Below are 24707 nucleotides of genomic sequence, written 5' to 3' on the forward strand. Positions count from 1 at the left end.
GTGATGTGCATACAATTCAAACAAAGAAAACACTATTATTGTACAATAGCATAAGTGAAACTATGAAATGGCAATACTTTTTTAAATAACCCAGATTTGTAATATATTTGTTCACTGTGCAGAGGGATCATACCTTGTACAAAATAAAATGAATTTCTCGAATTAATTTAACAAGAATGCCTACTGTTGTGTTGCATATTGAAAATGTATCTATAATCTAAAACTTGGGTTTAAAAGGCAGAACTAAAACTACCCTTTGTGTGGTCACTCTAGGCAGCCAGAAAAGTGAAAATATCCCAATAGATACTTGAAAATAAACTGAACAAGCCCTATCATATTTATAATGAGAGTGCCTTCCTTTAAGGTAATGAATGAATGGGAGTAACATGTTTTTATTCATGTCTAAAGATTATTGAAAAATCTCATACATGTCAAATACACAAATAGAGAATGTCTCTCTGCTTTCACAGAGTGAAGTCAAAGGCAACTATTACAGCCTGTGCTCAGCTCCAGCTCCGGAGGCACAAAGGTACTTCTATGGAATGGAATAAAAGCATGTGAAAGGACCACCTAATTTGCATAAGTGCAGTGAATAGCTTTCCACTAGTAGAAGTTACCACCCAGTACATTACTGTGGGTGCATGTTTTAGGACCTTTTAAAACATAACCTTGTGACTTAACTAGTAAAGAAGCAGCAGGATTAATTTTGTAGTAAAACACAGAAGCTAAAAAATAGCTTATGTGGAAGCTTTCCAAAGTGGAAGTTTAAAATTTTTCCTTTATACTTCCAAAGTTTGTGCATAATCCTACTTAAGTCAAAGTAAAAGCTTTCAACTTATCAGTTCACAAGGTTTATATGACACTCAAAAGTTACTCCCACTGAATAAAATGTTTAACCAAGAATAATACATTTTTTGTTAGAGACTAAGATCATTCAGAAATGATTTTCCTAAGAGAATTCTCAAGGGCTGAGGCTAACTTCTCAGTGAAAGACAAAACATGATCAAGAGTTTTAAGGCTAAAAAAGGTATTTACTGTGAATAGTAATATTAGATTATGACGTACAAGGCTCAGGATACTACCCAATACCATAAGCAATAACCAAAGGCTGCAAGTTGTACACTCAACACTGAAGATTCACGAATGATACATTCTATGAGCCATTCATCTAACCGGACGGAAGGCAGAAGAGGCCCATTTAATCCCTACGTGACAACAGGAGATAGAAAATCTTTCTCAGAAGGGATGGATGGGTACAGAGGGGCTCATTATACTATCATTTATGCTTTATATAAATGCTATATAATACTTATACCAATCATGATTTTATATAACTTTTAATTAAAACATTTTTAGCCTGAAGGTTAACTCTCAGACTACAGCTCCCAAGCCAAACTAGAATGAATCCTAGGATCAGCCCCCTCACTCTTTTAGATGGTCCTTCTTTATTGTTTTGACATGGAATAGAAGGGACAGATATTAGGAATATAAAGCATGAACAAAGCACATTCCCAAACTTATGAATCTTATAATTTTGCAACTAGAAAAGGGCAGAGATAAATGGAGGGCTCTAAGGATTAGTAGGGTACCGATTATACATTTTCTTCCCTGATTTGCGGAACTAGAAGGACATCGGAGCTGTGGTCCAATCCAAACCCACAGAAGATGGAAACTCTAGTCTATAGCAACAAGTTATCAGACTTCCTCCTCATTCCAGCTTTTACCTCCCAAACCATGGTCTAGCCCAGCAGATGGCCCTGCAGAGCCTTGGATAAGAGAAAGCACAGGGACCTGAGATCTTACAAAGTACTGTTACTTAGGTATCCACTTAAATGTAAACCAAAACCAGTAACTGATGATCCTAACATCCTCCGGAGTTTGTTTCCCATCAAAGATAGGCTGCAGAAATAGTCTCATTTCCTGGGGCTTTCCAGATGTCCTGTGTAGGGCATGACCTTCTCCTATCATAGTCTTAGGGCTGTATGATTAAATGCTTTGGCTAGACTAAAACAATGGTCAGCAATTTCATAAAGACAAGGATCTGAGAGAATGGTATGCCGAGACTGGAAGTCGTCAAGGGAAATGGGTCTACAAGCAATGCACCTACTCATTTCATTGGGATGGGAATAAGAAGCACGTTAAGTTGACCGATGCAAACACAGAAAAGGATTCCTACTGGCTGGCTACTGATTTTCACCACTACTCTGTACTGGTAATACAGTAGTTTAACAGCAAATATGACATCTGTGCTGGGACCTATCAATTCTATGCTTAATAATGTTAAATAGTTAAATTCAATTCAAATGTTTGGACTACTAAACTAACAGCCAAATAATGCCACTTATGTTGTGTGTGTTTTGCCACAAAAATCTGTATCCTTGGACTTAATCATTGGTTTCTACTGGATAGCTAGCACTGTGGATTTCTCTACCTTCTTTATAGATTCCTTTAAGAGATAATAGTAAAAAATTAAACACAAAATGTTTTTAAAAGTTCTCTCAGACATGAATATATTTTAAAAGTATATATTAAAAGCCAGCAGAATTTTAACAGTAAAAGCCAATATAAGCAGTTCTCAATTTACAAGTGACATAGCAGCCCATCAAGTGCTCCCCACCCCTCATTAGCACATATGCTTACGGTTGAAAACAGCAGTCATTTTGCAAATGTTCTGAAAGTTTTCATCTCATTGAACGGGGTTAACGTGGAAATAATGATAACATTTTAATCAAGTTATGCTTAGACCAAAAAAATTTGGCAAAGTCACTTTTACTTATCAAATTTGCATTCAAATGTATAATACTTTGGCTCTACTACCTGAAGAGTTCATTCATAAAATTACTGAACTGGAGCTGGAATGAACCACAGAAATAATCTAACCTATTCCTCTCACTAACTGGAAGGAGGGGAGGCTCAGAGATAAAACAACTTAACGAGGTACACCTAGAATCCAAGTTTTTGTCCCTCAGTCCACCGCTCTAGTATACTTGCCACTTTTAGCATACTTTCTAACATATGCCCAATACCACATATATACGTGTCATTTCAGATATTCTTTCTCTACCTCCAATTTTCAGTGAAATTAACAGCTCAATTAAAATTATTTCTCGGCCTCTGATCTCCTTTACAGAAGCTGTGATGACATTAGCATTTTTATATTTCATTGTTACCCTCAGCCTCCTATAGTTTGGGAGATACAACCATTCTTTAAAACATTAGCATGACAATTTCAGTTTATTTGGCATATCATATAGATGAGTGGAAAAACTGGCCTGTCAATTCCCAGAAAGGGTGTGGCATCAGCACCAACCCAACAGGATAACAAATATCAGCCCTCCTGATTTTAGCACTGGCCTGTTATTATGCTAACCCATTAAAGCTAGTGGTGGAAGACGGTCCTTTCATGGTCCTCGTTCATATTTTCCCCCCCATAGGTAGTGCATGCCATGCACAGTCCTTATACAAAATTTAGATTTTCTTTTGAAATTTTTTCAGGCTTAAAATGTTTGTGAGACTTCAAAAAAACAATCTCTATTTTCCTCCTGTGTTTAAACACACACCCCCTCCATAAATTAAAACCTAACAGGCTAGATTAAGTTCTTAATTATCAACCCAGCCTTTGACTTATTCTGCTTCTGGTACTGGCCAAAATGGTCTAAAAAGTTCTTTTCTCTAAGATGGATGGAAGAAATCATGACAACATTCAAAACCATTGAGAGTATCTGTATTTTGAAAATACATGTATCACTGAGGACAAAAGAAATATGATTAGCTCTGATGGGCAATTTAAACTCAAGAGGTCTAACTTTTCTGCAAAACCTTTCAGAACTTAAAAGACCTCTGGCATAAGTCACCAGCTAGCACCCCCTCTTAGAATTAAAATTTAGCACATACAATGCAATGGTTAAAGATACTCTTACAGAGTTACAATTACTCTTAAAGAAAAATCATAGATAGCACAGATAACAATTGAGAACAATGACATACAAGTTTAAATCAAAATGGCTAACTGACTTTTCAGGAGAACAGGTTTAAAAACAACATTCAAAGTTAAAATAACTGAAAAGCAGGGTCAAACAGCAAAACTCTTCTAAGCTGCCTTGAGCCCTAAATTGTCGTAATAATTTAAAACTTAATGTTTCTTACTTGAGACAGTTTGTCTCCTGAGATAACTATTCAGAATGAAGACACTGTTAAGATGCAAAGACATTTTCTACTACTACTTAAAGGGTTCCTGGAATTCTCCCAAGATCCAACCATGTCCAAGGCAACATTAAGTCTATAGTTGATAAAATTCAGTTATTCATTTTCAATTCACTACCTACAGTTTCCTTCTCTTAAATAATTTTGTGAAAGATTTACTACCAATTTTGAGTCAATGCCTCTTCCTGGGTCTGGTGATAAGGTTATAAATGAAAATACAAAGATTACTTCCCTAATGTTTTTGGTGATCCCTTTTCCAAGAAAAGCATAATTGCACTGTATGTCTAAAATCAAAGCTGAAATCACACAATGATGCCTCCAATTCAGTGTTTACTCTGTAATGCAAGGACCTCAGCTCTTACTCATCAGAATCAGAAGCAAAGATTCCATGGCTGCATCCAAATCACTCAAACGAAAAATGTAATCTGACAACATAAAGAATAGTCCCCCTATAACTGTTTATTAGAATGTGAATATATTCCAAATCAGTAACTAAAAAATAAAATAAAAATAAAAATAAATCAAGTTACAGAGCATGCATAAAATACAAAGTAGCGATTTACAAATAGATAATAGTATCTTCATAACCAACCAATACACTAAAATAATAAATGGCTACAGAAGAAAACCAAAAAGACTGACCACAGCAATGCCTTCCGTGTGCCTCACACATCATGAGCACCGCAAAAGACTGATTAACTATGAAACACAGTAATCTATGCAAGCCCACGCACATATATATTTTGTATTTGGGGGATAGTCCACCATCCTGAATAGCATCACTTCAGTTGACACAACTTTCAAAACACTGCAGAGTAAGTGCTTAAAATTATCCACAAGAAAGTAAAACTCAATATTAGTGTGCACATTTCTAAATGGGAAACTAGTTGCTCCACTGATTTCAATAATGTAGTGGGAAAAAGTATTTCAGGTTGGTATAATGCCTAAATACATTCTATTTAAACTCAAAGTACTATGTACTAAAAGAATACATGCCTTTAAGTGGTACCACTTGAGCAGAAATTAACCTCTCACTATATTCCTAGACATACTGAAACCAGAAATTTAACTGGACTGTATTCCATAATATATTGCAAAACTCAAAATCAGCATTGTCAAAATAATTATCCATGCCTGCTGATAGTTAGTGATAACTAGGTTGCATTTCATTTAAGACAAAATTAACACTTCACAATTTGATACTAACAGCATTAAACCAATTATTGCCTGAGCAATAAAATGCCACATAATCTACTGCTGGGAAATTAGAGAAGTTCAGTGATTTGGGCTGCCTGATCATTGCGACAGAGGCATCTCAGATGGAATTCCACCAGTCTCTTGAGTTCCCAGCCTGCCAGGCAGCATTGTTTAACATATGGCTCCATAACCACACTGCTACTGAGACCATAGAAGTCTTTTATGTTTATTAAGATCATTCTTGTCCAGAAAAACGTGTCCCCCTCTAATCAGCTTTGATGCTTAGAAAAATGAAAAAACAAAATTCACTAAACTACTTAACCCTATTAAGGCATTTTAGAAGGTGACTTCCAGAATAATGGAAAATTTTCAAGCTCTCAAAATCTTGCTATGTTTATAGGGCAATTCTTAGATTTGTGGAAGTATACACTGCATTTAGAGAAGAGTGTATGAATTATAAGCTGCTCATTATATGCTGCTCTGTGGCAAAATGATAGCTTATTTCTTCTAAAGTCTTCTTAGTTTGATTTGATCAAGACCAACAGCTCTGAGCTTCAAGCGATCAAGTTCTATTATGTCCTACAGTGACAGGCTTCCATGATGAAAAGTAAACAATAACTGAGGAATCCAAACATTCAGTTTATTAAACTAAGGCTAGTGAAGCCATAGCATGAAAAAAAGCTGCAGTCATTCGGGACAAGTGGATGATTTTATAAAGCTAAAATCAAAAGACTTAAGACATGGAAAAATTCAGAAGTATGAGGAAGTAATAAAACACAAAGTGACCACAAGAATTACAAATATATTTAAATCTCAGACCTGGGAAATGGACTATACACAGCCTTCTAGGGGAGAAGAGAAACGCCTTATATGTTCTGACAGCACTGCACCTTTGGCTTGTTTTCAGTGGTTGGTGGAACATGAATAGGAACCACATTGTTGCTTGGAGACATGTCATTTTCACGTCTGTCTGACATTTGCTTCTGGGAAACAATGCGGTAGATCTCTGAAAAAAGAAAAACATCCAGCAATACTCACTGTGAATAGACTCATTAGTAGTTGATATACAAGTACATAGAGGGAGAAAACAGATTTGCAGAAAAAGACTGCAAACAAACTTGAACAAAGGATGTATACATTTAAGTTTTATTTTCAAGTAGCCACTGATTAGAGCCAATCCATTATTTTAACAAGTTCTCTAAGGGTAAGAGAAAAACTGATTTTCCAGTTCACCAGTCAATTAAATAAGTCTTGGTTTAAAGAGATTACATACTTTATGGGCTTAGATGTAAAACCAGGAGAGGGGAATTAATAAATAAATAAATATTAACCATGAGAGTATTTTCAGTCTACCCTTATCAAAAAACCCTACAAACCATCACACTGTAGTACAGAAAATTAAAAATAAATCTGCACTATGAGACACACTAGTATTTTTCTTGGCTGTGTAGGGAAGAGCACAACTTCATAAACATGCCAACATCCCAAAGGATTCTTGGAAACGGAGGGAAAGATGTTTATCAGTGCCTCCTGAAGTTAAATTGTAATTAAGTAATTATTAACAGGCAACTTAAGATTTTATGACACTCACCAAAACAGTTAAAAAAAAAAAAAAAAAGAAAGAAAACCTCTAACCTCTTCCACTAAATCTTAAACTCTGTATAGACACTGTGTCTACCTTATTCATTTCTGTGTCTCCAGCATATGGTATATAGTAGGGGCTTAATAATTTAATAAGTAACTAGTAGGTCCAATAAATGTTATTAAATTCCTCTATACCAAGTATCTTTATTTAACTCATTTTATTTGGTCATATATTGCACTGCCTAAAAGTATTTCATTCTGACTAAATTCTAAACTCCTTACAAATAGAGAATGTATCTTACTTATCTTTATTCTCTCAGTTCCCAGGACAAAAACAAAAACCTCAAAAGGTAAGAGAATTCGAAAAATGGGACAAATTAACATGATCTATCTCCTATTATGATGTACTATGAAAGACACAGTGCATTCCTATGAAAGACACCTGTGTATTCCTGACAAAAATGTTTAAAACGAATTTATCCTGAGAAAACAATTAGATAAATTCAGACTGAGGAATATCCTACAAGTCAACTGGCCAAGTTTTCAAAAAATGTATTGTTATAAAATACATTTAAAAGATGGGGATAAATGTTCTGCATCTTTAGTGTCCAATACAGTAATCACATATTTAAATTAAATAAAATATGGGGCACAGGAGTGGTTCAGTCAGTTAAGCATCCGACTTCAGCTCAGATCATGATCTCGCGGTTCATGAATTCGAGCCCTACATCCGGCTCTGTGCTGACAACTAGGAGCCTGGAGCCTGCTTCAAATTCTGTGTCTCCCTCTCTCTCTGCCGATCCCCCCAACTCGTTCATTCTGTCTCTCAAATAAATATTTTTAAAATTGTTTAATGTTAAAATTCACTTCCTTAGTCTACTAGCCATATTTCAAGTGCTCAATAACAACCTGTGCCCAATAGCTGCTAATATTTAATAATACCAGAGATATGAAACATTTCCATCAATGTGTGACCTTTGACCAAAATGACATTTAAAATGTAAAAACCAAATCTATAAAGGACATTATTAGTATACTTGAAAAAAGAGGAATATGAACTGCACATAAGCTAACACTGTATCTCCCAAATACGCAATTTATGTTTCTTGAATATAATATATGGTATTGTGATTATGTAGAATGCCTTGTATTTAGAAGTTAAAATGCTCCAGTATTTATTTGGCAAGTGCCACAATGTCTACAATCTGAAGACTGAGCAAAGGGGGAAAAGAGTATATACACACATGTAGAAATAAGCCAAATGTGGCAAAGTAATTCAAGATGAAAGGTTTAAGGGTATTCAATGTATTATTTCAATAATACTTGAGTACTTTTAAATTATAAAGTTATAGGGCAAAAAAGAGAAAAGTAGAATTGTATTTTCAAAATGCTCCAAGAACATGTCAACCAAACACAATATAAGAACATCACTTGATTGGATTTTAATTTGAACTGTTAAAACAATTGAAACAGAAAATTTTAATATTGTTCGGATAATAGATGATAATACGACACACTGCCAATCTTTTACTAGTTTTGCTATTTTGAATTTAAGTCCTAATCTTTTAGAGATACATCATGAAATGTTTACAAATGAAATGATGTAATATCTGGGATTGGTTTCAAAATAAGAATGGTGGGAATAGATGAAAGAAAGACTGGTCATGGACGGATGGCTGCTGGTGGCTACGTGGGAATTCAGGATACTGTCCTGATTTTGGTATGTTGGCAACTTTCCATAACAAAAGTTAAAGAGAAAGAAATGTGTTAACTGAATACATTTTCTACAAATTAAGAACTAATTTCCCTAAAGTTGAAAAACAGCAAGCTGTAGTCAACTGAATATATAAACTAGCAAAAACACTGATAGTTAATAATGTGCCTTTTCTTACTTTTTTTGCGGGGAGGAGAAGGCACTAAAATTTGTGTTTCAGAAAGGTGACAGTGGTTCAAAGCTGAAGAAGCAGCAAGGGAAAAACAGACTGCAATAAAGAAAGCTTACTGACTAAAATTAAAAAAAAAAAAGGATATGTAGTCTAATTCATTTTGTTTCTTTTCACTGCAAAGAGATGGAACTGGACTGTGTCAAGGGTAAAGGGAAAGACACTCATTCAATCACACTGGTGGCTAAGGAATAAAAACAATCATCAACTTACTATAAAATTATACTATTCATTCATTCATTCTTTATGTTTTCTCTCTTATCCCAAACTGGATGGCTCTTCTTTAAGTGCAAATTATTAAATGGACCCTCTACAAATTTTAACTTCTTTACAAGTCGTTTGGAAGATTAAGTCAGAGGAACCAAAACAAAAAATATTTTGCAGGCTCTTATATGAAAAGCAAACACTGTAAGAGAGGAACAGGCAGAGTTCTCAGAGAACAGAAAGTTAAATATTCAAGAGATCTCATTACAAAGCAAGACATTTGAGCAGTACTGTATAACTGGTCTGCAAGTATTGTACACTGTTTTGTAAAAATGGATTAGTGCTACATTTGTTCCAGTCACCAAGAAGACATCCACTAATAAAAATGCCAGAGCAATAAACAGGAAAGTGTGGATCAAAAAAAAGTAAAAGAAAAATTTTCTTTAAGTAGAATGAGCACTAAGACGCTACTCAAGTAATTTATTTAACATCTCCTATGGCTGGGTGTGTCACTTAAAAAAAACCTTGATAAGAAAATAGGAAGCAGATACCTTCTACCTAGTATCTGATTAGAGGTTATTTAAGTGGGGAAAGAGAAACAGGACTAATAACTTGCTAAACCAGATGCAAACATTTTCCTCTTTCAAGGGCATGTTCTCCTTTAGAACCAAATGTACTGCACAATTCATGCATAGTCCCTTTTCAAGATGTCCAAAGGAAAGGCAAAGTTAAAAAGAAAAGTGTTGTTCTTGTATTAGGATCTCTTACGGATGTAAATAGAAAGCTAAATATTAATATAACATAGTTTTAAATATAACCAGGTAAAGTTAAATTATAAAGACACATGCTTGAGGTGCCTGGATGGCTCAGTCAGTTGGGTGTCCGACTTCAACTCAGGTCACGATCTCACAGCTCATGAGTTCAAGCCCTGTGTCAGGCTCTCTGCTAACAGCTCAGACAGAGCCTGGAGTCTGCTTCAGATTCTGTGTCTCCCTCTGTCTCTGCCCCTCTACTGCTCACACTCTCTCTCACTCTCAAAAATAAACAAACATAAATTTAAAAATTTTTTAATTAAAAAAAAGACACATGCTTATTTCTACTCTAATGAAAGAATTAAGCAAGTTGCAAAGTAAACTATACAGAAGTTAAATGCAACTATTCCAAATTAGGGAGCAAAAAGAGCTAAAATTCTTTGGGCTCTCCAAAAATCGTGAAAATAACAGAAGCCTGAGTTATTCTACCATAACCTCCATCAGAATTTGTTAGGTCTTCTTCAAACCCACTGCTAACCATCAAGTTTCTTGAACATCAAAAAAGTGCTGATTTGATTCAATGACGTATTTAAAAGGTTGCCACATGCCAAGAACAAAGATACTACACCTAATTAAATGATTCTCACTACTTTAACAACCTTTAACCAAAAAGATGACTTGGACTTACTAATTATGTGGAGAAACCTTGCATTTATCACTTTAACCAAGTGATCAGAGTTAACATTACCAGTAATAAATACACCAAACCAATATCATGGCCTTCTGATGGATGTACTAAGAGCATTTTTGTGGTGTTCCTACTGAACGTGCATAATCTGAATTTAATTATGAGGGAACATGAGACAAACCCAATATGAGGGACACTACAAAATAAATTACCTGTACCCTTCAAAAAAATGTCAATAAACAAAAGAAAGACTAAGGATCTTTTCTTAATTAGAAGAGACGGAAGAGCTAGGACAGCTGAATGCAATGCATGATGTGATCCCAGAATTTCTTGTGCTAATTAAAGACATAATTGGAACAACTGGAAAAATCTGCATAACGTCTGCAGCTAAACAACGATGTAGACTACTACCTAACTCTGATTTTTTATAATTGCACTATGGTTATGAGAGAGAACAATCTTGTTTTTAAGAAATACACACTGATACAAGGGGGGAAAATGCATATAGCAAGAGAAAGAAAAAAGAATAAAGCAGATAAAATATCAACATTTGTGGCAAATGGGTGAAGGGTAATCATAAATTCTTTGCACTATTACTGCAAATCTTAAGTCTGAAATTATCATATTCGAAGTTGAAAGAAAAAATAATGGGAGTATGGAAAATATAGATTAAAAACATCCCTTAACACTGGGTGTTATAAGTAAACCAACTTGACAATAAACTATTTAAGAAAAAAATAAAATAAAATAAAATAAAAACATCCCATAATGAACGTGAGGATGAAAGAAAACAAAACTGCACTGAAATGCAAAGGCTGGGGAATCTATCAGGCTCACTCAAGTACTAGCTAACCACCTCTAAAAAATACTTTAAGTAAAACTGTCATGGAGTTACTGTCAAATTTGTGAATGTCAAAAATGCCATGAGTCTATTCTCAACAAGCAACACAATTAACTTTGGAGTATTAACATAAATAAACTTTGCAACGTAAAATTAATTTTCCACCTTAAAAATGAAAATAACTATTTTTTCTTTCAGCAACATCAAAATACATTGTAAATACTCCCTTCATGCTGTTAACATTCAAGGCAGAATTAAACCTAAGGAGATTACTGTGGTCTTTCCTGTAGCTTTCTTTTTTTCCCCTCCCTGTTTTTTCTTATTCATATTCCTACTGGTATAAAGAGAAGAAAAGTTTAGAATATCCTAACACATGCAAAACAACAGAGATGTCTGCTGCCCTATGCAATGACCTTTGATCCCACAGACTGATACTGAAGATTTATGGAGGAAGCTGAGAAAATAGTGAATATAGAGAAAAAACGGTAGTTAAGTGAAAGTCTTGTTTGCTTTCAAGCAACATTAATTAAGCAGAAACAAATGTTAATGTGAACTTGAAGAAAAATAGCCAAATATTCTTCATCTTTATGGACAAAATAGTTCAATTTTAAGTATATATCATACTTAACTGATTACTTAATGTTTGAGTGGATCATTAAATTGAACCTTGCAAAATGACACATAAAATAGTGAACTGCAGATGGTCTCACCTCCACTTAGTATCACAATAGGTTAGAAACTGAGATCAGAATGGGTTAGAATGCAGGGATTTGATGGGACATAAAAAATATCTCAACAAGGACTAAAAACAAGTGAAGTTTTCAGAGGCCTTAAGAGACTCACAGACCCTCAAAATGATTTAACTCACTCATTATTTAAGACACTAAATCTGAGGACCAAGGACGTCCAGTGGCTAGTTCAGTGACAAGTTACACAGGGGGTGGGAACAAAGTGATAAAAAGCAAAAAACCTACAACTCCTGGGTCTAAACTTAGTACTCTACATATTGATTTAATAGAATCCACACAAGCGGTTGTAAAGAAAAGAAGTGGGATTTGCAGACACACTGCATATTTAATCAATTCGTCCTTGCTTGTAACAGTCTGTAATGAAACTTGACATAGAGAAGATTCTAAAGGAAAGCTACTGTGTTCAAAAGACTATTTATCCAACCTTAGCACCAATTCTGTTAGTTACTATTTTTCTGATAACGGAAAAGAACTCTAATAAAATAGGTATGTAGATTACCAATATCTAGTGTATTTTTAATAAAGTTTCTTTTCACGCTTTAACTGCTATTTAGCTACTAATTCATCAAATGTCCACTCTGCACCAGGGATAGCTAAGTATTTTACATGTATGAAGTCATGCACTCATTTCTAGAGTCTACAGTAGATGTCTCAAGTGACAGGCAATTCTTTTGTGTGGATTAAGAGACAAAAACCTTTAAGTCACAACATACCAGCCAAGTCAAATCATATTACAAGGTCTTTATAAAGATAAGCCCTCTCTCAAAAAAAAACAAAACAAAAACAGAACTCCCCAAAATTTAAGGCCTAGAAAGGATTAAGGAACTCGCCTGAGCTTACAGAGCCATTGGTAGTGAAGGAGCCAGGGCTAAAACCCAAGTAAGGCTTCCAAGTCCATGCTCTTAAATTTCAGGCTTTATTCCCTAATATTTCCAGTATAAAATAAGACATTTAAAGTTAAAATCTGGGAACCTGGGGGCACCTAGGTGGCTCAGTCGGTTAAGTATCCAACTTAGGCTCAGGTCATGATCTTGTGGTTTGTGGGTTCAGTCCCCAGATCAGGCTCTATGCTGATAGCTCAGAGCCTGGAACCTGCTTCAATCCTGTGTCTCCTTCTTTCTCTCTGCCCCTCCCCTGCTTGTGTGCTCAGTCTCTCTCTCTCAAAAATAAGTATTTAAAAAATTTTAAAAACACAATAATAACATCTTTTTCCCTAGCTGCTTCTACAACGTATCAGAACCAAGTAAGACTTTTCTTTACTGAAATTCAAAGGGCATTTATAGCTTTCCATAGCCAGGATTTCAGGTTATTTATTTGTGAGAGAAAGACAGAGAGAGCAAGCGTGAGCAGGCACACACGCATAGGAGTGGGGGGGGGGGGAGGGGGGGGGGGGGAGAGGGAGGGAGAGAGAGAGAGAGAGAAAGAGAGAATCCCAAGCAGACCCCTCACTGTCAGCGCAGAGCCTGACTCAGTGCAAACTCATGAACCATAAGAACCTGAGATGAAATCAAAGAACCCAACACTTAACTGACTGAGCCACCCAAGTGCCCCACCATAGCCAGAATTTCAATATTTATCTTATGAAAGTACCTTTAAGCATTACTTTGTGCTTGTGACCACAAAGTATAGAATACCTGGACTGAAGTAATAGAAGTGAACAAATTATTTTCAAAGTACTTTTCCCAGTATAAACCAAATAAATTAGAATTAAAGCTCACCAAGCAAGAGTTGCTAACTAATTTTATGCTCTAAACAGTTCTTGCTATAGCAGCTCTTAAATGACAGTCATTCTTAGATAGGGGGATATATAGTTTTCTAATTTGTTTACATTCATAAAACTTCCAATTCCCACTAGTATACTGTAAAAGTTCAAGTCTTACCTGTCAGAATTGTCTGAAAAGCAGCTTCTACATTTGTAGAGTCTAGAGCGGAAGTCTCAATGAATGACAAACCATTCTTTTCTGGTGGATGGGGCAGGGAGATGGGAGAGAGAAAAACTTCAGTCTTGTCAAATTTTATACAAGAGTTATAATACATTCAAGCTTCAAAAGGAAAATAACAAAACTTTGTAAAACCTAAGATATCCCCTCCCCCCCAATCCTTGAGCAGTAAGGACACCATTCTACTTTAGCAGATTAAAATAACAGAAATTTTCATTGGCTCCTTAATTAAAATATATACTTGTTATATCTATCTACTACCAATGATGGCAATGAATGACACTACTCAAAAGGTAGTAAACTTATCAAATAATTTCCAACCCTTACTGTCCTCCACATCAACCACATAATTATGATATGAACATGGATAGGTACGTGTTATCTGTAACAATTAGAATTCTGTAACAATGTTATTTGAAATAAAGCTTCTTGCCTGGAAAACTGAAAAACTATTATAAAAACCTTTATTCACAGCATAATCACTGGTAGACCGTCACAACCTTCACAAGCCAAGAATGAATAATGCTGCCTTCCCATCCAAGTACTAACCAGGCCCGACCCTGCTTAGCTTCCCAGATCAGAGGAGATCGGGCGCGTTCAGGGTGGTATGGCCATAGACAAATAATGCTGCCTTCCAATAGGCTGTCCCTACTGGAACAGAAGAAATAGCCAGATCCTCTACTAAAGCCAAAAAAGTTGTAACTCCTTAACAGCCGCATTTCCTGCTGGTCCTTGACACTCCCTGGGCCACTACTTTTTACACCACACAGAGCAGCTTAGGTAAAACACAGACATAATAGAAAAAGAGACTAGAATAGCATAAAATAAACTGATAGATATCATATTCTCCTTCCAGGGTAAGGGGAAAAAAATCAAATTTATATTCAACTTTTGGCAGCAAAACTCAAAATACGATGTTTTAATGACTCAAAGTTAAGCAAAAGAGCCATACAGTCATCATTAACTTTCAGAACAACAATCCTTGCTGAGCACTGATGTTTACTTTCCTAAAACTACTGTAAGCGATTACCTTCACTGGAAAAGTTTCAAAACTGCAAGACGTAACATTAAGAAATACAGAATCACTATAATATCACGAAATTCATATCACTAACCTGCAAAAGCTCTTGCTTCATCTGTAGGTACTGCCCTGAGATGACGCAAATCACTCTTATTGCCCACAAGCATGATAACAATGTTACTATCAGCGTGATCTCTTAGTTCTTTCAGCCATCGTTCTACATTTTCATATGTGAGATGTTTAGCAATGTCATAAACCAATAAGGCACCTACAGCTCCACGATAGTATCTGAAAACAAAAACATGTATTTAACTATTAGAAAACAACCACAAGATGGAAGGGACACCACAAAGAACTAAATTTGCGGATCATATATTTTTAAAAGCACATTTATAAATAAATTTCAAAATCCTAACACAAGAAATCTTACGAGGGGAAAAAAACCCAGTACCTTTTCCAATACCAAAAGTCAGCTAGCTAATTCCGTCTATTTCTCAGAACTTAAAAACTATGAGACTTACGCTGATGTTATAGCTCGGTATCGCTCTTGTCCTGCTGTGTCCCATATCTGTGCCTTTATTGTTTTCCCATCAACCTGGATGCTTCTTGTTGCAAATTCTACTCCAATGGTGCTCTTGCTTTCAAGATTAAATTCATTCCGAGTAAATCGAGACAAGAGATTACTCTTTCCAACACCAGAATCTCCAATAAGGACAACTGAATAAAAAGACAAAGAACTTAATGTCAGATAAATGAGACAGACATATTCAAAAATAACACCATGCTTTAAAGCAAAAAAGAGCATCTGACTTATTTTAAAGGAATGGGGGTGGGGGAGAGGGGACTACCAATCAAACAAACGAATTTATTCTTTTTAACCTATTTCTCCCTACATAATAACTTGCACATATCATCTGCTTAGCATAGATACAGTATCCTGTCTTACACATAAAATTTTAATCACAGGTTTGTTAGGCATTGATTAATTACTGTCAATGTGATACCAACCCTACTATTATAGAAGGTAGTAACCTGAAAAATAAATCCTACGCCAAATAAACAATTTGTGATATTAAAGTGTATCATACAGGAAAGCAACAAAGGCGGTGAAAAGGAAGGAAAGAATGAAAATGTTCTACTTTCATTAAAGACTAGGTGTGACCTCAGGACTCACACCCAGGCAAAATGAAACACATTTACCGCATGAGGCATCAGGTTTATAAACTCTGCTACCCAGATCACAGAACTACAGAGAACTTTTCATGGTTCTGTTTATCAGATGGGCCAGAAGCTAGAGACCCCTACAAACATAGACACCCCAATTAAGTTTAACAGGGGCCCTAGGAAGCTAAGAATTCTTAACTTACTCTGAGTAAAAGCCAACGCAATGAGCGCACACACTCACTCTTATGACTTAAAAACTCTTTAAAAACAAGATTGGTTTAGATAAATTTATTTCCTATGATCACTACAGGAGGCAGTTTATTTACTAACTACATACATGGAGTTTTTTTTCACCCAAGGCAATGTTATACTTAAGAATTTCATAAACAGGGGGTGCCTGGGTGGTTCAGTCAGCTAAGCATCTGACTCTTGCTTAGGTCATGATCTCATGGTTCATGAGTTCAAGCCCTGCATCTGGCTCCACGCTGAGAGTGTGGAGCCTGCTTGAGATTCTGTCTCCCTCTCTCTCTGTCCATCTCGCTCTCTCTCTGTCCCTCCCCTGCTCCTGCTCCATCACTCTGTCAAAATAAACAAAAACCTTAAAAAAAAATAATTTCATAAACAATGGGGAAAAAGGCAGTTAACTTGTTTTAAAGCATTTAAGAATAAAATGCATTCACAAGTTTATAGAACATAAGCTAAAAATTTTTTTACAAAGGAAAAAACCGTTGTCAGGATTTCAAAAAATATACTTATTTCTACTGTTGACTACTAATGCTTCTTACTAGCTAACTGATTTAGTCACCAGGCCTAGAAAATCAAACATGAGAGAATAACATCAAGGAATAAGACCATATCTTCCTAGAGAGACTGGGATTGGGGGGTAAGGGGGTTGAGAAAGGGAGGTAAAAACTGTGAGAATTAACTGCACTCTGGTCAGAGGGCAAAGAGAGTCTATTATGCATTCCTTCCTTGCCACAAGAGCGGATATAAGCTGGCCTCTGGACAGTCTGGGATGGAGTACATTATCAAATGCATATCTTTCTGACTTCCTCTATTAGCTGATTCAGCAAGAAATCATCCAGGTGGCAGTAACTCCATGCAGTACAACCAGTAATTTCAAGCTATGTAGTCAACTAGAGATGTCAGAGGTATTATGACAAACACAGATACTATAGCAAATGCTCTAATTTGGATACCAGGAAAGAAGTTAAGGTCATGAACGTAGCATACAAAAACTTGCAGTTTTATAGGATGGCTGGTTATGTTAGTTTCCAAGGTGTAGCTTTCTGGAGGTGAGGTCAAATCCTAGTTTCCGTGATGCACTCTCCTCTATTAATAGGACACACTCACTGTTGCCTCTCCGCGCAAGAGGCCTGATGTTCTGAAGAAACTCTTTGAATGATTTCTGGCCCCACACTAGCATAGAGGTGTAAAAGCCTCACTTGAGGTGGGAATAGGGAAGATGGGAAAAACCAGAAAGTTAAACCATTTCTACTTTTATAGACACTCAAGTATCAATCAGTAATTCAAGAGCCAGTCAGTTTAAAACCAAAAAGCAAGACATCCAGCATGACAAAGCCTTTGGAAAACTCTCACTCAAAGGACACCTTCTCCCTCCCACAAAAACTCTTACACTTCCAAATTTTGGTTTCTTCCCTTTTGACCTCCTTGTTAACTAATGACTACCACTCATTATCTTCCCACCTCAGCATAAAGACAGTGAAGGCATTTCCCCCACTCAATGTAACCAATTAATTTTAACAGTATAAAAAAAATTGCACCCTTATCTGAAAATAATTCAAGACTCATGAAGAATGCTTTATACGGTTTCAAAGAACCACCTCTACTAGACATGGACAGGGTTGCCAGAATTAAAAGACTAACAACTTGTTAAAGGATTATGTCTTGAGTGACACCAGAAGATAGTGGTTCTCTAACAGTGCTGCCAAGAAGTGCTGAGAAATGACACAATAAGGAAAGCTGGTTCTATTCAGTAACCAAATGAGAAATCAAACCAAGAAGGGTTACACATAAGGTCACTAAAAAATAAACAAACCAGAATGGATTAAATTACCTAAACAACATAAGAGAATTTACTGGCAATGACTGAAAAAATAAACTAAAAATTAATTCAGTAATTCAGGGACTCAATTTCTAATCAAAATAGCTTCTCTCATTAGGATGACAGTATTTAATCGCTTTTTAAAAATGTGAATTATAAGATCACATCCTATAGTTCAAGAAGGGACTTTGCAGTGACCTTCCTGTTTTCCTTAACTAGTACCTAAGGTTGAAAGTATGTATATATGATAATATAAACACAAATAACAGCATCTATGTATTAAAGATCTATAACATTTCTAAAATAACCTAGTGATATTTATACCACTTGGTTAACCTCACCTGCTGAATTTCAAGTATCATTATAATACCTAATATTAAGATTGGTTCATTATATATGAAGTATTAGGCTAAATCCCATAAAAGCAGAACATACATATTAATTATCCATTAATTAAAAGTTCCACCTCTTCAACCATTTAGTTTTATACACTCTCTTGCAAACTAATGTACTAGACTAAAATTTAATTGAACAAATCAATTACAGTGCATCAGACCTAAAAGTTATCATCTAAAATGATTAACTGATAATTTTCATTCCGATTTTTATAAATAAACTTGGAGACTTTTCTACTCTTTCAGCTATATTCATAGTCCTACTTCACTAGAAGAGTCTTGCAAATAAAATGCATTCAATAAGTCAATAAGCCTTTAGTCTAGACAAGTTTTTCCAGATTCAGCAGATTGTGAGTTGCTCAACCGAAAGTTGTGAAAGAAAAACTACCAAGATGCAAGACAGCAAAGTTCCTATGATCTTTTCCACTGACAATCAGCTGATAGTTAATTACTACTGACCTTCAACTAGATTGAAAATAAAATGATGTAGACTATGTATCTAAATATTTTCAAAAAATGTGACTGAATTGGTGTCTTCAACACTAATAGGAACTATAATTGATGCTCACTTCACTTATGCGTCCCACAGGGCCATAACCACATTGTATATAAATACCTGTAGAATTAAAGCTTTTCAAATAAAATGTTGAGTTTTAAACAGTAAAATAAACCCCCCACACCCAAAGTCTCACTGTTGAGCTTAACTAATGTTCAAGAACAAATACATAATTGTAGAGCAACTGCCCTGCTCTCCCCAATCTACATTCTCTTTTGTACCACTCCATCCCATACTAATCAAAATATCCCTTCATTTTTAATTGGTCAGAATTAAGAAGTAACTTCCATTTCCCTTAAATATTAACTGTGCGCCGTAAGCGATCTTCCAAGTGGAGAGCTGTAGCTCATCTTGGTGAATAAATCTTTGCAGAATGACACCATTTTAAAATGAAATTATTGTTGCTTTGCTTTAAAATGTAACTGTATAAATAAGAAATTGGCTAAATAATCAGCCCTAAAGTTTAAAAAACAAAAGTGACTCATATCCGGTAAGAGCTTTAAAAAAGTGGAAATTCTTCTCAGCAAAATTTTTTAAACACCCTATCTTAAACAGCAAAATGTACAACAAAATGAAAACATAACTCATGGAAACATAAAATACTTTAAAAGTTCCTTTTTTTTCTTTCCCCCCAAAGAGATAGAGAGCAAGCAGCATAGAGGGACAGAGCAAGAGAATCTTAAGCAGGCTCCGCACTGAGTGTGGAGACTTGAAATGGACCGAATCCCACAACCATAGGATCATGACCTGAGCCAAAATCGAGTCATAGACTCAACCCACTGAGCCAGCCACCTAGGCACCTCAAATTCCTACTTTTAAGTTTCTTTAGTAATACTTAAATGCTCTTATAAAGAGTTAAGGTTCAAAAAGCTGACAAGAACCACAGTAATTTTCTTCACATTATAATCACTTAGGGAGTCCTCACAACCAGTCTCATTTAATTCTGGTAAGAATCCTGAGAGGTAGGTATTACTACCTTTCTTACTACCTTTCTCCTCCTTTTTATGGAGGAGAAAAACTGACGATCAAAGGTCACAAAGCAAATTTAAGACCTCAGTCAGAATTTGAATCCAGGCCTGTGTGACTCCAAAGCCCTGTACTCTCAATCACTGTTAACAGAATGGTCTAATCTCAAAATTAAGTTAAAATCTCTTTAACCAATCCAGGATAATTAATATTCTTAGTTTTAAAAAAAAAAAAAAAATGGTTTCTATAAACAACGCTAAGCTCCAAACCAAACAGGAGAAATATTGAGTTGTTAGTCTATCTTGTTCTAAAGTAATCACTTTAAAGGCACCTAACTGCCTACCATCTTGTACCTTATTTTAAGAATGACCTTATAATGACTAAACACTAGTCTCTAGGGCCTCACCTAAGTAATTTCACTTGACCTCAGATGCCTTCAGCTAATAGTATGCTAACATTTCCTTTTTTGTATTTGTAAAATGCATTAAGTACTCTTTTCTCCGTTAATGACTTTCTCACGGTGGGGGAGTGAGGGTGAACACTGAATGCAGTCACCCTGTATAACAGAATATTCTGGCTAAGGAGTTAAGCAGTGATAAGATTTGCAAAGTATTGATAAAGCAAAGCAAGGTTTCGGTCTTTCTTTAGTCAATCATTCTTAGCACCCAATGGCAAGGTCAGAAACAATCACTATGCTTAACACTCTTTTTAAACTCCACCCTCCACTGTAAAGCTTTAATAGCAATGGCTTCTTCCTCCCTGGTAATGATCTTTGTTCAGCATACTACTTGATGGCTGCCCTAATTCAGAGGCAGAGAAAGAGCATCTGAGTGGGAGCACATTCACTGAACAAAAATAAAGCATTTACCGGACTGTTTCTCAATGAAAACCGTACCCTTTACTTGTGGTGATTAAAAAAAACCCAAACTATTGGGATTCTTTCTGGCCTAACCAATAAGCAATTCTTTCCATCTATTCCCACCCTCCAGTATGTTCTGTCCAAAGGCAGTACATGTTTCCCTATCTTGTGATACATACTTAATTTCGCCAAAGAGCACACAACTTCCCCCTAGTCCCCACCTTTTGGGAAAGGTATGTGGCCAACTAGGACTCTTCCCTTCCTGTTCTAAAAACACCAAAAGGCTGGATCCTCCCAGTGTTGCAGCAGGAAGCAACCAGTCCATAGTGATAAAGCAGGCTAGTATTTGTGCAGCGCACAACCTTTCCTGCTCAGGAACTGGGCCTTCAGGTCTGGCAAGGATAACAGCCACCACCCATCCGCAACCCCTTCTCGCAGCAAAGTCTAGAGTTATCCCGGGCTGGCTGCCGCTGGGTAGGGAGGGTAGGAGGGAAAAAGCCTAGATGGGAAGTCCACAACAGTCTGCCGGGTCACTGCGACAAGTGCGCGCGTGGGGGATGGACAATCCCTCTTGCCCTCCCCCCCCCACTCTCGGGGTCGCACAGGAGACGTGCGAGAGCTCTAGATTATGTGGGGAGGAAAGGCAGAGAAAAGAGCTACCAATCCCGGGGGCAGTGCGAGAAGGTTACCGACGACGAGACCCGTGGGGCGGGTGGGGGTGGGGACCCTTGGCCCGTTCAGATTTTAACGAGGGCCTGGCCGGGAGATGGAAGAAGACTGCTCCGAGAGGCGTCTGTCCGAGGGGAGGGGCTGAGAGGAGACGCAGAGGAGAGGCTCGCTCCAGGGGAAAAGGGGGGCAGATTAGAAAAAGACCTGTAGTGGGAGTCTGCGCCGAAAGAAGGGTGAGCGAGGGGAAGGGCAGGTCAGAGGGGCTCGGGAAGGGAGCGAGCCGAGAAGGGTGTATACTGAGGAGGAGGGGGAGGGGCGCCAAACCCGAAAAGATAGATGGTGGGAGGGGCGGTCCCCTTCAAGGGGCCACCGAACTGGGGAGAGGAAGATGATTTTGGGAGAACGCTGCCCGCCACGAGAAGGACACAGGGTGAGGGCCGCTGAGGGTAGCGAAGGCCTATGGGGAGGTCGCTAAGAGCGCGGCGTGTGGGAGGGCTCCCTGTCTGAGGGGGAAAAAGACTGAGTTGGGAGACCGCAGGACAAATCGCAGAGAGGAAGGGCTGAGGAAGGCCGATTTCAGTGCAGTGGCAGCCCGCACACGGGTCCCCCGGGAGTGTCTCGGGCCCCCGAACGGGGGACTCGGTGAAGAGAGTGGGAGAGCCCATGGCCTCACCTTTGAAGAGATAGTCGTACTCGTCGTCGCGGGTGCCCATTGCGCGGCCGAGGAGCGAAGGGGCGGGAGCAACAGTGGTATCGGTGGGACCAGGGGGCGTCGCTGCAGGGGTAACCCGAGAGCCGAGCTTCAGCTGCCGGACCGGGTAAAGAACCCCTCCCTGCCGCTACGCCACTTCCGGCAGGCCCCAGCCCCTAAGGGGAAGTACTTCCGGGAGGCGGCGCTCCGCCCGCGTGCCCAGGAAGGGCGGTGCGCGGGAGCTTTGCGTCCGTCTTCAAATTCTGCCCCCTCCAAGAGGCTTAGGGGGGAAACAGCTCTGGACTCCCAGCTCCTAGTGGCCGCTTGCCACCCTCTTAATGGCCTCTCCCTCATTCGTCGCGCCGCCCTGCGGGGAACCGGGGTGTGGGGAAGAGCCGCAGCCCTGTTTGTGGGTGGTAGGTTTGTAGATGGGGGCGGGGTTCTGTAAGAATTAGAGAGCCGAAGGCGGCTCTTCTCGTGTGGTGGTTCCATGGTGTAATGGTTAGCACTCTGGACTCTGAATCCAGCGATCCGAGTTCAAATCTCGGTGGAACCTACACGGTTTTCCTTTTCCCTGACCACACCATTTTTTTACTTCATTTACTTATTCACCAAGTGATTGTACAATTACGGTATAGATGGCCTTGAACTATCGGACTGAGTAGGGGAAGAATTTATCAAAACATAATATGCCTACGGAGACCTCACAAATTTACCCCCTTCGTTTCTGTAGTCACTGTCACCGGGGTGTTTACTAAGGAGCCTCTTCACTTCGCCCTCTTTTTAACTTGGGCTTCGGCCTCAACGCTTACTTCCAAAGCAACTCAGTTCCTTTTGCTAGAATTTTCAACCTCCAACTTCATTCAAGGGCAGGCGCTTTTCACTCCTTTTCTCTGGTAATTTCAAACTACCTCCAGATGTCATTCAGAGAACCTCGCCCACCCTCCTCATCAAGATTCATCAAGAACTTCTTGAGTCCTATTTGTCATCCTCTAAGCTAAATCCGTTTACATAATTATTTCATTAAACGAGCAGGGCCAAGAATGGCAATTTTCATTCTAGCAGAAATGTGGTACTAAGATTTAATTGACTTGCCAAAGATCATGCAGCAGGGCCTCCCTGTATTTGATAAGAGCTTTGTTATTACCTAACGTTTTTCCCGTTTGCTGCCATACCCCCTACCACCTACATGCAAACCTTCAATTTAGACTTTTGGGCAAGGGTACCTGTGGTGAGCAGAATAATGGCTCCCTGAATATGTCCACTTCCCAATTCCTGGAAACTGAATAGTTTAAATTACATGGCTAAGGGGAGTTAAGGCTACAGATGGAATTAAAGTTACAAATCAACTGATTTCCTTCAAAATAGGGAACTAGCCTAAATTCTCCAGGTGAGCCTAATTTGTCACAAGGATCCATAAGGACGCAGTGATGTGGTGTGAGAAGAGTTCAATCAGCCCTGGTGGCTTTGAAGATGGAGGAAGGGGACCAGGAGCCTAGAAATGCAGAGGTTTCCAGAAGATGGAAAGGGGAAGGAAATGGATTCTTCCCTACAGCACCCAGATGGAATATGGCCTTCCAGACATTTGATTTTAGCCCCAGTGAGACCACCATGCAGAATTCTGACCCACAGAACTATAATAAATTTGTATTGTTTTAAGTCACCAAGAGGGGCACCTGGGTGGCTCAGTAAGTTTATGCTGAGGAAGAAGTAATGATTATAGATAACTTTTAAAGAAGTTTTTTCAGGATGCCTGGGTGGCTCAGTTGCTTAAGCATCTAACTTTGGCTCAGGCCATGATCTCACGGTTGGTGGGGTCGAGCCTCCCCTCAGGGTTCTGTGCTGACAGCTAGCCCAGAGCCTGGAACCCGCTTCAGATACTGTATCTCCCTCCCTCTCTTTCTAACCCTCCCCTGCTCATGTTTTCTCTCTCTCTCTCTCTCTCTCTCTCTCTCTCTCTCAGAAATAAATAAAACATTAAAAAAAATTTAAGTCACCAAGTTTGTGTTAATTTGTTACCAAAGCAATTAGAAACTTATCTGGTGTCATTTTCAGTGCTTTCTGTGATGGTATAAGCAATAAAAGGTTTATCTAAGGTCTAGATACTGCCTTGTGCAAAGATAAGTATTATCCCCATTGGGAGAAATACACAATATTCTCAAGCAGCTAAATATTACATGTACTACAGATTATAAGACACAGTCCTAGCTCTACTCAGGT

General features: G+C 37.9%; 1 protein-coding gene and 1 non-coding gene across 2 annotated transcripts; one reads left to right on the forward strand and one right to left on the reverse strand.

Annotated features, from left to right (window-relative positions):
• Window positions 1-4641: 4641 nt before the first annotated feature.
• RAB11A (RAB11A, member RAS oncogene family) lies at window positions 4642-22648 on the reverse strand. The gene is made up of 5 exons (XM_077746914.1): window positions 22470-22648; window positions 15644-15839; window positions 15217-15410; window positions 14042-14122; window positions 4642-6406 (listed from the first exon to the last, which is right to left on the reverse strand). Exons 1-5 carry the CDS (start codon window positions 22507-22509, stop codon window positions 6267-6269), a joined length of 651 nt encoding a protein of 216 aa, XP_077603040.1. The 5' UTR covers window positions 22510-22648; the 3' UTR covers window positions 4642-6266.
• A 323-nt stretch (window positions 22649-22971) lies between these two features.
• On the forward strand, window positions 22972-23043 carry TRNAQ-CUG (transfer RNA glutamine (anticodon CUG)). The gene has a single exon. It is a non-coding gene; the product is annotated as a tRNA-Gln (tRNA).
• The last annotated feature ends 1664 nt before the right edge of the window (window positions 23044-24707 follow it).

Source organism: Crocuta crocuta, unplaced genomic scaffold (assembly GCF_008692635.1).
Source record: "Crocuta crocuta isolate KB4526 unplaced genomic scaffold, BGI_CrCroc_1.0 scaffold130, whole genome shotgun sequence".
In the NCBI taxonomy this organism is placed as follows: domain Eukaryota; kingdom Metazoa; phylum Chordata; class Mammalia; order Carnivora; family Hyaenidae; genus Crocuta; species Crocuta crocuta.